The sequence below is a fragment of the Onychostoma macrolepis genome, chromosome 22, assembly GCF_012432095.1.
Source record: "Onychostoma macrolepis isolate SWU-2019 chromosome 22, ASM1243209v1, whole genome shotgun sequence".
Lineage (NCBI taxonomy): Eukaryota > Metazoa > Chordata > Actinopteri > Cypriniformes > Cyprinidae > Onychostoma > Onychostoma macrolepis.
In genome coordinates, this window is record NC_081176.1 from 2,895,699 (window position 1) to 2,909,557 (window position 13,859).

Here is a 13,859-nt window from a genome sequence, read left to right on the forward strand (position 1 = left end):
AGGAAGGCTTTAACTGGTGAAACAGGGATGACTGAGCACTTAAACTTCACTGAAGCTGTAGTCATTTCAAAACAAAATGAAGAATGTCTCGAAATTGCTCTCATTGTTCATGTATTTACTCGCGTATGGTAAGACATTTTCATGTTAATCTTTCTTCAGGTCAACGATATAAATACGAACGTGACAGTTTAGTTTATATTCGACACATTTATAATATCTGGACTTTACTTTACCATTGTAAGACATTTATTATTTTACAGTTTCTTTTCTGGTACGATAAAAACGAACAATGAACATTAACGTGTTTTGTGTGTTGTTGTTGTTTTGGCTCGTGATGAACTGTTTCTTCTTCTTGAGGTGTGTCCGGTGTTGATGGGACAGTGTCTGTGATGGAGGGAGATTCAGTCACTTTAAAATATCTTATGGAAATAAACCAACAATAAGACATTGTGTGGAATTTTAATAACATCCCCATCGCTCAATTCACTGGAGATCCCAGTAAGATCTGTACAGATGTTCGGTGTGATAATCGTAATAAGAGATTCAGAGACAGACTGAAGCTGGACAATCAGACTGGATCTCTGACCATCATGAACACCAGAACCACAGACTCTGGACTTTATGATGTATGGATCTCCAGAAAAAAACGTGGCGGTGGAGGATACTCTGTTGTTGTTCGTGGTAAGTCATTGTTTTTATAATGAACATCTAATGACATCATTAATTTGATTATTTTTGGAATGACATATTAATTTATTTTAAGAAATTGCTCCTGAAGCATGTACACTTAAAGGGATTAAATTAAATACAAAAGACAGTAAAAGGTTAATGTCTCCCTCCTTTTACTATCTGAAGCCAATATAAATCACTTATCAAAGTCTGTCTTCATGTTCTGGTTAATTGCATCATAATTATCCTCATACAATTGAGTTAGGTCTTTAGTTATTGTCACACCTAAATATTTTAGGCATATTCATTAAGTTGCTTCTAAAATGTTTTATTGATTCAGCTAAAATGATCAATACATAATCCCAGGAAACAACAAATCCTGTTTGATAAATTGGACCAGTGGTTTATATGGATAATACATTGGTCTGATTTATCATCAAAACTTAAACTTTCAAGCATTAAATATATAGGAAATCCCAATTAAATTCCTATATGGTGTGAAAAATACCAACATTTTATTTTGTATTCTCAATATTCATCTAATTCAAGAAAACAGCACTATTGTTTGATAGTGCTTAACTAGAAAAAAAAATGTTTTTTGCCTTTGGATATCTTGAAATTCTGAGGCATTATTACTGCGTTCGAAATAGGCAATGTTTTTTTACTCTGTTTTTGCAAAGTGCTCGATAATGTCAGCTCGCATACCTCACATAATATTATCTTAGATGATGCATATCGCACACCCCTGTTTACAATATGAATTTATACATATTTCTCTTCCCACAATCTTTATGATCTGAAAACAACTTTTCATTGCATTTTGCTGTTGTATAATTTTATTTATTTTTTTGCTCATAAGGAACTGTTTGTTTCTTCTTTAGGTGTGTCTGGTGCTGATACAGATGTGTCGGTGCTGGAGGGAGATTCAGTCACTCTACACACTGGTGTTAAAACAAACCAACAAGAAAAAATTAAATGGTATTTTAATGACATTCGAATAGCTCAAATCAGTGTAGACCGGAGTAAGATCTGTACAGATGTTCAGTGTAAAGATGGTGATGAGAGATTCAGAGACAGACTGAAGCTGGACAAACGGACTGGATCTCTGACCATCACAAACACCAGAACCACAGACACTGGACTTTATAAACTACAGATCATCAACAACAGAATCAGCATCATGAAGCAATTCAGTGTCAGTGAGTATAATTTAGTGTTGATCCTCATTAAATATATACATCTTTGATCTCATAGGTTGATCCACAAGTAGTCAGAGAAGTCATTAAATGATTAGTTTACTTCCAGAATTAAAACTCCCTGATAATTTACCCACTCCCATGTCATCCAAGATGTTCATGTCTTTCTTTCTTCAGGCGAAAATAAATTAAGGTTTTTGAGAAAAACATTCCCGGATTTTTCGTCTTATAGTGGACTTCAATGGTGGCCAACAGGTTGAAGGTCCAAATTGCAGTTTCAGTGCAGCTTCAATTGATCCCAGCTTAGGAATAAGGGTCTTATCTAGAGAAACAATCAGTCATTTTCTAAATTAAAAAAATAAAAATAATTTTATTGACTTTTTAACCATACTATCTTTTTAACCACAAAAGCTCATCTTGCACTAGCTCTGCGATGCGCGTCTTCATGCGTTGTGTAATCACGTTACACAATCCTGTGATAAATCCTGTAATGTTTTTCTCAAAAACATTAATTTATTTTCGTCTGAGGAAGGAAAGACATGAACATCTTGGATGATATGGGGGTGAGTAAATGATCAGGTGTCACGAATCCGGTCTGTGGCCTTCTGCCCGATAGTCACTAGAGGTCGCCCTCCATCGAACTGACTCTTGCACTACACTACTGTTGCACGTCACCCACGGACTACAATACCCATCATCCATTGCACTGACAACACACACACACACAAACACACAGCTGATTGCACTGATCACACAGCTTTCATAAACCATGGACTTCCGTTCACAGAGTGCCGAGTATTGTTCTGCGTATAGCACTCCCATAGTGTTAGCTGCCCTACGGAGCCAACTTAGTTGTCATAGTCTTGCCTTGCCTGTTTTCTCGTGTTTTGATTCTTGCCCGTGTTTCCTGGATTAACCCTTTGCCTTGCCGTTCGGACGCTGTTTGCACCTCGCTTGGACTATTGCTCATGTACCTGGTTTATCTCTCTGCCTTGCCCTGTTGGATATTGTTCGCCGATCAACGACCCACGCATGCTCTCGGAATACTCTTGTGTCTTGCCCTCGACATATCTGTTTATTGATGTTTGACCCTGCCTGTGTTTGACTATGTTTCTGAATAAAAGCTTGCACATGGATCTGTACGCCTCACGTCTCGTCGGCTCTGTTACAGCAGGAATTTTTTTATTCTGGAAGTGAACTAATATATGTATAAGTTCATCCATGAGACTCATATATGTTTTTCTGATGAGTGAATGTGTAAATCAATGTTTTTCTGCTGTTCATTTGCATGTGTTAGGTTATGAATCCAGACATATTTTTCTTCACACGGTATATATGATCTGTAGGAACAGGACTTTCCTTTTGTATAATTTTGTCTAGTGTTTAATGAACTGTTCATTTCTTCTTCAGGTTCATCTGGTGTTGGTATCGATGAGGTGTCAGCAAATGTGATGGAGGGGGATTCAATCATTCTAAATACTAATGTTAAAACAAACCTACAAGAAAACATTAGATGGTATTTTAATGGCACCCATATAGCTCAAATCAATGGAGAGCTCAATAAGACCTGTACAGATGTTCAATGTAATAAAGGCACTGAGATATTCAGAGACAGACTGAAGCTGGATCATCAGACTGGATCTCTGACCATCACAAACACCAGAACCACAGACTCTGGACTTTATCAACTAGAGATCATCAGCGAAAGAATCAGCATCATGAAGCACTTCAGTGTTGTTGTAGATGGTGAGTCATTATGTTTAATAGCAATTGTTGTACATGTATACCATTGTTCAGCAACATATGTAAGAGTTGGTGTCAGACACTGATGAAGAAGAGGCTGTGGCAGAAGAGGATAGCTGATAAATTTGTCATTTTTGAAAACTGAAAATATTTAGACCATTTTTAAAATATCAACAAATAATGTTTTTCTGGCTGAAAGTTGAGATGGGGCAAAAGGAATTCCTTTCATATCCACAGATGTTGATGTTGTGTAGTTAGTTTTTATTTCATTTTTTTGTCTCAGAAAGATCCTTCAATCAGCTGTGGGTTTGTGTTTCAGGTGTTTCTGCTGCTGATCGAGATAAAATGAGAAGAAAGTCAGTGAAGGAGAGAGAATCTGTCACTTTAGAATCTGGTGAAATAAACAAAACTAATCATTCGATGGCGTGGTATTTTAATGACATTCGCATCGCTGAAATCATTGAAGATCCAAGTGAAATCTGTGCAGATGATCAGTGTAAAGAGAGATTCAGAGACAGACTGAAGCTGGATCATCAGACTGGATCTCTGACCATCATGAACACTAGAACCACAGACTCTGGAGTTTATCAACTACAGATCAACAGGATCAGATTCAGCATCATTAAGAGCTTCATTGTTACTGTCACTGGTGAGCATCACTTAGTTACCTAAGTAAATTTTTCTATGAACAGTATTTAATTAAAGTTTGAATTTATCATCCAGTAATTTTAAGTTGGGACCATATTGAGATCATCACCTTCATATGCACATCTAGTGACATAATTGTCAAAAACAAATATGCTGTTCACAATACTAATGTTATTAACATGAACAATGCGTAATAATCATTTGTAATGTGTTGGTGTATCTTGTTGAGTTCGTAGTGTTGTGATGCTGTTTTAGATGCTGTTCTTCAAAAACAACAGATGGCACCATTTATGTGTTAAAACACTATCATACAGCTGATGACCAAAGTAGCAAAGTGTAAATATCAGACAAAGATATTGTTTATTATCAGTCACTCTCTAAATAATAATGGCTGTCTGTTTTCAGCTGTTCTAGCAGGAATATATGCTTCTGTTCCTGTTGCTGCTGTTGTTGTTGTTGTTCTGCTGCTTGTTGCTGCTGCTGCTGCTGTGATTTACTATCGCTGGTGCCATGCTAGAATGACAGGTTAGTATTACATACAACTGATGTAACAAGAGAGAAATATGATATTTATTGCATGAAAATAATATTGAAAAAATATATATATATATATTTTTTTTTTTTCTTCTATTTAATCAAAGTACTGTATGTTTAATTGAGTTTATTATTATTCAAACAGACCATGTGATGCAGGTCAGTGATCAGGTAAGATACTATGAGCACTGAATCTTTCTTTTGTTTTTTGTTTTTGTGTGTGTGTGTGTGTGTGTGTGTGTGGTTTTACTTAGAAATGAAAACTGAGTAAAGATAAATAACTGAATACATTTTATGTAATTATAAATAATTTGTAGTACCATAATTTTATTATCATCGTAATTACACTTGTATTATTAGCTGTTACGACACTGGTCTAGGATCAGGATGCAACATAAATATTTCTTACAATAAATGACAAATAATATGAAATAAAAAAGTGCAACTTCATCAAGAGAGCAAGTAAGAGTACCAATACTGACTTATTAATACTCGCCAATATGATATTTCAAGCATTTTAGATGTGCAGGCTGTTTAGGAAGATGAATGTCTCTGCAAAATAAGAAATGTATTTAAAATCACATGATACGGTTTAATTATTATTATTTTATTTATTTTTAAAAACTTTTTAAGGGGCGGCTACTTTAGACTTGTAAGGAAACAGTCACTGTTATGATTAGCCTTGTCGCTTTTCCACCCTCGGGCCGACGTGTTCTCCTTGCTTAACCATTCTATTGGTGGTGTCGTTTTAATTATGGAGGTGGTCCAATCCAACATTTTGATGACAAAAGTTGCAGTTGTGGAAACCGAGTTGTTTGAGCTGCTTGTATTCAACAAAAGCTATTTCTGCTGTGATGAGGAATTTTTGCGTTCTGCAGAATTACAGTATGTTTTATATATATAGTCTTGTTCTCTTTGTGTAAATGAACCATCAATCCTGTTGATTTATTCTGTGATTCTGTGTTTTAGAATCACGCAGAAGACTTTTCCTCTTTTCAGACTGCAGCTCTGATGGATGAGACGTCCTCTAATCAGTCTGAGACTCATTCTGCCAATGAGACATCACAGTGACATTATTTTGATTATTTCATTGAAAATGAACATGAAGAGAAGATTGGAAATGAGAGAAGAGAATCAGCTGAAACTCAAAACACTCTACCAACACAATACCATGATTTCAGTATCAGGTACCAGTACTGAAATATCACCTAATTCAAACTAGTTTACAGTATAATTCATGATTAGAACTATTATAATTTATAATTCAGTTATTTAGTGATTTAAATAATACTTTAAAGAAATGAATGTATTTTTATATAATGTAGGTGCTGCTTCAGAAATACAATTTGCAAAAAAGGAAGAAAGAAAAAAGTTAGCAGCAATAGCGCTTGAGGTTTTTCAGTTTAAAGACGGTTCATTTAGAACTGAATATGAATTAAGTAATTTGAATCAAGTAATTTAATACTTAAAGACAATCAGTTTTTACGGAGTATCTGCCATCAGTCAACACTCAGGTGATTAATTGAGTCTGTACTACCAATACTAGTAATATTACAGTCTTTAAAGTTTTACTATTGTTATTTGACAACACTAGAGAGGAGCATGCCTCATGAAAACACCAGTTTGCTGTTATTCATAACATTCATGTTACTCAAAGCTGGTGTTTTCAGCAGGAATCAGTTTATTTGAGTCTATAAAGCAGTTTATTTGTTTGTTTCTGGTGATGTAGCTTTATGGTTAAAGAACGGTTGAAGGTTCAAATCGTGCAAGAGTTGATCCATGAAATCTCACCATTGTGTCCTTGATCAAACTCTGAAACTCAGGAACTGAACCTGTAATAACTGCATTAAAAAAAAAAACACTGTGGAGAAAAACGGCAACAAAATGCCACATATGTGTTTTTTTAAATTATATTTAATTAGTTTATTATGTTCCATACTTGTTACTAGCTGCTGCACATATCTTTATTCTTTTATTTATATTAAGTAAAATTATATTAAATCTCTCTTTTGTTCAAAGAGCTCACTGTCTGCATACAGAACATCAGCAGATCTCTGATCTAAATAAGCGAATCTCATTATTTTTTATTATTTTCTTATTAAATAAATAATTAAATCTCAGATCTGAACTCTGAGATCTGGGGTCCCCAAATCAATGGCAGGGTTTAGAAGTGTCACCAAGATGCATTTTATTTTAAATATTATCTGAAAATTAATTCAAAGTAATTGTAAGTAATTCAGTAATTGTCTGAATTAAAGTAATTGTCATATAGTTCAAGTAAAATAATAGGCCTACATACTACATGGTTAGGATGAGGGTTTGGTTTAGGATAAGCTATCTATCTATCTATCTATTCTACCATAAACTTACATTATCTGTCCTTGACTTGTTACAGTGAATAAAACGTATTTCATCCAAAAAATATCTAAAACTGACGGATGGTTGATTTCTGTGAGTTATGTAAAGGAATATGTCATTCATTAGGTGCTCAGAATTGTTTTTCTTTATTAAAAACACTTTTGAAAATGACAAATCCTGTCCTTGTCCTCAGCCAAATTAGACCTACAGCTTTCATAGTTTTATGCTAAAAACTGTTATTTAGAAGAAATAAATATCCATAAATAACAAGTTTAAGTTGTTATCATTCACATCAATTGAAATTGATTAAAAACATGAAATTAAACACAAATTCTACAAATAAATACTATTTTACAACTGTCCCCATGTTTTCGGTCAGTCCTGTCACGTTTACATAAAATGTGTGCAATAGGCCTTTAACGGTGTGACTCAGAGGAAGTGACATCATTTGACTGAGGTGAAGCTGACACTGATCAAGGATGAGTTCTGTCGTTGAATTTAGTGATTTTAAGCTTGTTTTTGTGTTTTTTCTTTTTTTGAGGAGGAGGAGGAGGATGAGCTAAAGGGTCAGGCCCTGTCACGGTAAAACATCCCAGAAAATAATGAAAATGTTTTAAATCCAAAACATGTCTAAAAAGGTTACTGAAATTCCTTGATTGCATGTTAACAGTTTTTATGCTAGCATGCTAGCAGGCTGAGTAATAGCAGTTTAAAGTGGCCGACCGTCAGGCCTGTCACATCAGGCTCCGTCACATCCCTGTGATCCTGTGACGCGGCCTTACAAATGAATGGCATTGTTCTTTTTTATTACCTTTATTTTATATAATATGTATTTAACGCATGACATTGTAAAACATTATTTGAATAAATAGACATTACACTGTAAATTTGAAGCTTTTTATGCTCATCGACAATTTTTTTCAATTTTGTCCCTCTTTTACCTAGGCCTATGTAACACTGCTTTTGAGGTTGCACTTTGTATATTAATGATATTTCAATAAATATATAGATATAATTGTCATCTATATTAGCTTTGAGTAATGATGACTGTAATTATATACAGGTGGCAGGTAGATGGCTCCAGTTAGTGCAGATGAGAGACGAAGACAATGTCGTGAACGACCAAATGCAGACCCTGAGAGAAAGGAGAAATCTCTTCAGAAAGAAAGGGAGAGATGGAGGCAGAAAAAGGAAAGAATGAAAAGTATTCATGAGTTCAATGTGCGAGACCAAAGACATGGGTGCAAATTATGGAGAGAGCAACAGAAAAATCTGGGTTTAAGAGAAAGACTTCAAGGTTAGAAAGGGCTACTGTCACAGCATCACTTCATATTACAGCTTGGTATTAATAACAAGAAATTTTCGCTATTACCATGTAATTTCCTAAGTAATAATGTAGATATTACCATAGTACTGTTGTTACTGAGCCGTAATATGATGTGGCACCACAATTACTTTACATTGTGCTCTTCAGTTAAATGTCTATCGATTACATTTGCTGTATCATAGTAAAATGTACTATGTACTAATATTATGAAGTTATATTTCCATAGAACTACAGTAACTGAACAGAGTACTGTAACCTTTTAATGACTGTTAAATGATTGTGTGACAGTAACTTTACCAGTCTAATATTACATTAACATTAAAATAATAATAATTTAAAATAGGAAGGCTTATCAAAACTTAAACAACACAAAACATAACTTTAAAATCCTAAAAACTTTAGAAATCCATGAAGTCAGTCCTGTCACACAGGAAATTATGATATAAAAATGTACTATTTGAGGAAATACTGATGAGTTAATCTCTTTCCCTGTGTAGATGAAGGTGGGGGTATATATCCACTACTATGTTTTTGTAAAAATCTCCTATGTAAAGGTAAAGTTTTTTACAACTATATGAGTTCCTGGCAGGTATTCTGTGATTTTTGTGTACTACAGTTGACCGAAAAGTTGCTTGTATTTCTTATAGGAATTACAAAACCATGTGACCAATAAGAAAATGCTATTTGTATCAAAGAAAGCCATTAGGAAACCATTCTAACAAATACAAATTTGTCTGTGACAGGGCCTGACATTTTAGGGGTGAAATTCGTATAAAAAGGTGAGTATTTATTCAGTCATAAAAATATGCTGAGATGGCATAATATGTGTTTCTCATAGTTTAACTGTCCTCCATATAACTCAACTATTTAATAATAAGATATTTTTTCCCCCAAGATTTTTACAAGTGGAAATGTACGTTTAGAATGTTATAGTGATAATTTCTCACACGTGCCCACGGCTCCATGAGCCACCGCATCATTCAGTAAATTTTGAAATCTTTTAAATCAGTATATAAACTGATAATTTGAGTCGCTTTGAATAAAAGCTTATGCCAAATTTATTTTGTAAATGAACTTCAAACAAAAAGTAGTAGATTTTGTTATTGCAGGGTTAGTAACCGACTGTTTTCAAGTAGTATTTAAAATAAACTCAGTGTTTTGTAATTAATAGCACTAAGACAACTTTTGGTTGTATAAATGCACAAATATATGTTCAAGGAAAACAGCTATGAGTCAGTATGTGGTTATGATATTTATTAAGTTGTTGAAGATCATTCAAGAGACCAGCCCCTACTGCTTTTCCCAAAATAAGATAAAGTCGAGATTATTTTTTATTGCAACTATGCTCTACGTTGACAAGATTGATGTACATGTTTTCACCATGAAGCTTATGTTGGTGATGTACCGGAGAGAAAACAGATTTCACAGTAAATGATCTAATTTTCAAAAGTAAGAAAAAAAGTGTTTCAAAGCTTGTTGTTTTGTAGAAAATCACAGTTATATATGATATGAGAACAGTAGGACCTAGGGAATACGTGTTATTTAATAAAAATATAATTATATTTTCAGAATGACAGAATTTTTTTTTTCTCAAACACAATCTGTGGGGTAAAACGCCCCCAGCCATGTGGAGTAAAATGCCCCCAGGGGGCAATGGGCAATAACTGTAGTTACTCTGTTCTGAACATCAAATCCTTTGTTTTTCCATCAAATGTATTCTAACTAGTCTGTTGAATAAAAAATATTTGGACTTTATATTTAAAAATTACCTCAAGTTAGCATCAGGTAGTTAGTTAGCTAGCCAGTATCAGCTAACAATATTTTTCAAATAGGCTATTATAATTTTGTAATTCATAATTATTGATTATATTCTTTTTAATTGTAAACTAAAACTGCCTGTACATTGATTTTGCTATAAATGTATAAAGTCAATTGCTTTGTAAGACTGGGGGCATTTTACTCCCCTTGGTACAAATTTAATTTTAGTTAAAAATCTAATAACATGAAAACTATGGACATTTTTCATACTTGGTTTATAATGTCATTGTCAGTAAAACTATGATAACTTTTCTGAACACATTCACGTTTTCCCCCACTCTACCCTATGTTTGATGAGTGAATGTGTAAATCAGTGATGTTATTCTGCTGTTAGTTTGCATGTTACACATTATGAATCCAGATATATTTCTTTACTCACAATCTTTATGATCTGTAGAAAAGCATTTTCAAAGCACTTTACTGTTGTGTAACATTTTTTGGTTTATAATTAACTGTTAATTTCTTCTCCAGATGTGTCTGGTGTTGAGAAAGATGGCGTATTTTAATGACATTTGCATCGCTCAAATCTCTGGAGATCTCAGTTATATCTGTACAGATGTTCAGTGTAATGAAGGTACTGAGAGATTCAGAGACAGACTGGAGCTGGATCATCAGACTGGATCTCTGATCATCACAGACACCACAATCACAGACTCTGGACTTTATAAACTACAGATCAACAGCAGCGGATTCAGTATCATTAGGAGCTTCAGTGTTACCGTCACTGGTGCGTATCATGTAGTTTAGGTCCCTTAAGCAAAATGTTTTTGTTTTTTTTAATCAACCCAGTAATTTATTTTTATTTTTTCATTGTTTCATTGTGTTTGAAGAAGTGAGCTTTGACTCATTATCAAATGGAGTGGAAAAGTTCTGGAAACGTTTCCAAAATTTTTGAAAGTTTCCAAAATTTCTAGAATTTTCCTAAAATTTACTGGAAAATTTCCACCCATTTGCAACCCTAGTATTTAATTATAATTGAGATTATCACCTTCATGTCAAGTGACACAACCAAGACATTATATTCACAAGACTAATGTTAACATTAAAATGAGTCTTTTTCTCACAGCTTAGTGATGTGATGCTGTTTTAGATGCTGCTCTTCAAAACCCACCAGATCCCATAATTTATTAGTTAAATCGATATCAGCTGATGATTAAAGCAAGAAAAGTGTAAATACTTGAAAAACACACTGGTAAAAATCATTGGTAAAAATAGTTGCTCTTTAATAATAATGACATGTCTTTAACTGTTCCAGATTCACGTCTGTCTTCAGCTGCTGTAGCAGGAATATGTGTTGCTGCCGCTGCTGCTGGTGGCTATAACTCTTTATTTACTGCACTGTCCAGTAAAAGGAAAGGTGCATATTAAATTTAGCAATGGGATGTCTGATTCTTTTCTGCAAAACTGGTTCTTTCAAACAGTTTGTTTGCGTAACCTGGTTCAAAAATGATTTACCAGTTCATTTAAATCAATACTAGGGATGTAGCAATCATGTTTTTGCACCCCAGATTTGGGTAATTTAATATCCGTTTCATCTTGATCTGATACATGTATTTTTCTAGTGTTAGGTGCACACTTACAGTACATTGAAGTTATTATAATGAATCCAATGTATACAGGGCAATGGATATATATATATATATATATATATATATATATATATATATAATTTGTATAAAGGAAAAAGTAACAAAAAGTAACTGTAATCTGATTATGAGCATTATAAAATTTTATATACTCTAATTACGAGTGCTTGATTTTTGGAATCTGATTACCGAATCCAGATTACATGTTATCAGTTACTACCCAGCTCTGATTACACATACAGCTGAATTAACAAGATGGAAATTGTATGTAAAGAATTTTTTGAGATTACTTTAATTAACCAAAGTAATGTGTGTTTAATTGAGTTTGTTATTGTTGTTCAAACAGACACCTGGGGTGTATTCCAGAAAGCATGGTTAACTTACCGTCAGATAAACCCTGAACTTTCGGGTTGATTAATCCCAAACCTTGCTTACTCGAGGTATGTGGTTCCAAAAACGCGTCCGGGAGTAAGTTCATTCAACTCAGAGTATGTTCCTGGTTAAGACTCAAGACATTCTCAACAGAGCGACAAATTGACGAGTCACTATGGAAACGGACGCTAAAAATAAGCGTGCCATACTGCTTCTTTCTTCTTCTTCTGTTCAAAGGTCATGTAGACCTTATGCTTAGAGCATATCGCCACCTAATTGATGGTTTTGCAATCTTCTTTTTTTTCGTTTAATCTTTAATCCTTGAGGATTAGAATTATATTGTTTGTTTTATGCTAATTATATATTAAGTCATATCAGATATGTATTTTTATTATAGAAATACATTATAGAAAATGCCGATCCATGTGTGAGATGATAATATAAAATCTAATAAATATATATATATATATAGGCTAATATAATAAATTAAACATTGCCTTGTCATAATAGTGTTTTAGAATTTATACAGATAACTGTTATATATGCCAATAAAATATAATAACTGTTACATGTCTGTCTGCTTTAGTCCTCGTTTCCCTTATTTGGTTTAGTTCCTGTCCTCATTAGTTCATTATCGTTTGATTGTCTCCACCTGAGTTTGATTATGTTGTTTGCTCTTTTTCCTGTTCCTTTATAAGCCCGGAGTTCTCCCTTTGTGTTTGTCAGTGATTGATGTTGTAATGCTAGGTTGAGATTTATGTTAATGTTATAATGTTCCTGTATTCTACTTATCTTTATTAAAGAGCGTATGTGCAATCCGTCGTCTCCTCGCACTCCTTAGAGGACACCGGCACGTAACAATAACCATATTAGAGCAATATATAGGCTAACCTTATTTATTACTTATATTAGTGCTTTATCATTAAAATAGCATACAACTATATATATTGTGGCGTGAGTGAGGAATCACACACGACACTAAGACTGTTTAAAGTCAAGAAAACACCGGAGGGTGGATTTATTTGTGACAAATGGTGAGTTCGTGTGCGGTGCTCGTGCAGTGTTCCCAGTCAATCCTTCGTGCTTCTGAAGTGGTGGGTCGGTGCGGTGCTCTGTGCTACGGCGGGTCCGGTCACACGCTGTCTTCTGTTTGAAGAGGAGAGAGAACAACATTAGGCAGGAGGCTTCCTTGGAACTCACCAGAGTGTGCGTGAAGTGTGGCTTAAAAAGGGTGGCTTCTGATGAGCTCCAGGTGTGACCGGTCTGCCGTTGATGCGGGGTGCAGGTGTGCACCGTTTGTTGCCAGGGCGACGCTGATGACGGCTCGGGACACGTGTCACACTCCCCCAAGCGTTGTCCTGGTGTTCCTACACAACGGGAAGAAGGGGTGGGTGGGAGTTGAACCCTGACAGACCTGCGAAGCTGCCCAGCCACGGGAGAGTCCGTCTGCGTTGGCGTTGGCCGTTCCCGCTCGATGTTGTACGTTGAAGTGGAAGTCCTGGAGCGCCAGGAACCACCGCGTCACTCGGGCGTTTGTATCTTTAGCCCGGGCCATCCACTGGAGGAGCGTGGTCTGTGAGGAGGGTGAACTTCCGCCCAGGAGGTAAT

At 34.8% G+C, this 13,859-nt stretch overlaps 1 protein-coding gene across 2 annotated transcripts; it reads left to right on the forward strand.

Annotated features, from left to right (window-relative positions):
• LOC131530900 (uncharacterized) lies at window positions 1-7,971 on the forward strand. Of its 2 annotated transcripts, XR_009268543.1 has the most exons (9): window positions 1-128; window positions 358-681; window positions 1,551-1,868; window positions 3,276-3,611; window positions 3,928-4,257; window positions 4,662-4,781; window positions 4,936-4,961; window positions 5,760-5,977; window positions 7,693-7,971. XR_009268543.1 is itself a non-coding variant. In XM_058761406.1 (8 exons), the coding sequence occupies exons 2-8, from the start codon at window positions 591-593 to the stop codon at window positions 5,859-5,861; spliced, it is 1,323 nt and encodes a 440-aa protein (XP_058617389.1). In that variant the 5' UTR covers window positions 1-128; window positions 358-590; the 3' UTR covers window positions 5,862-5,991. The 2 variants fall into 2 exon arrangements, 1 of the variants encoding a protein (XP_058617389.1); XM_058761406.1 differs by lacking the exon at window positions 7,693-7,971 and having other exon boundaries at window positions 5,760-5,991.
• Window positions 7,972-13,859: the final 5,888 nt, after the last annotated feature.

Excerpts from the sequence above, each read along its gene's own strand:
- LOC131530900 (XM_058761406.1), top strand. The coding sequence starts at position 591 with ATGAACACCAGAACCACAGACTCTGGACTTTATGATGTATGGATCTCC. Across the intron at positions 1,869-3,275 it reads CATGAAGCAATTCAGTGTCA|GTTCATCTGGTGTTGGTATC; the intron begins GTGAGTATAATT and ends TTTCTTCTTCAG. Across the intron at positions 4,258-4,661 it reads CTTCATTGTTACTGTCACTG|CTGTTCTAGCAGGAATATAT; the intron begins GTGAGCATCACT and ends GTCTGTTTTCAG.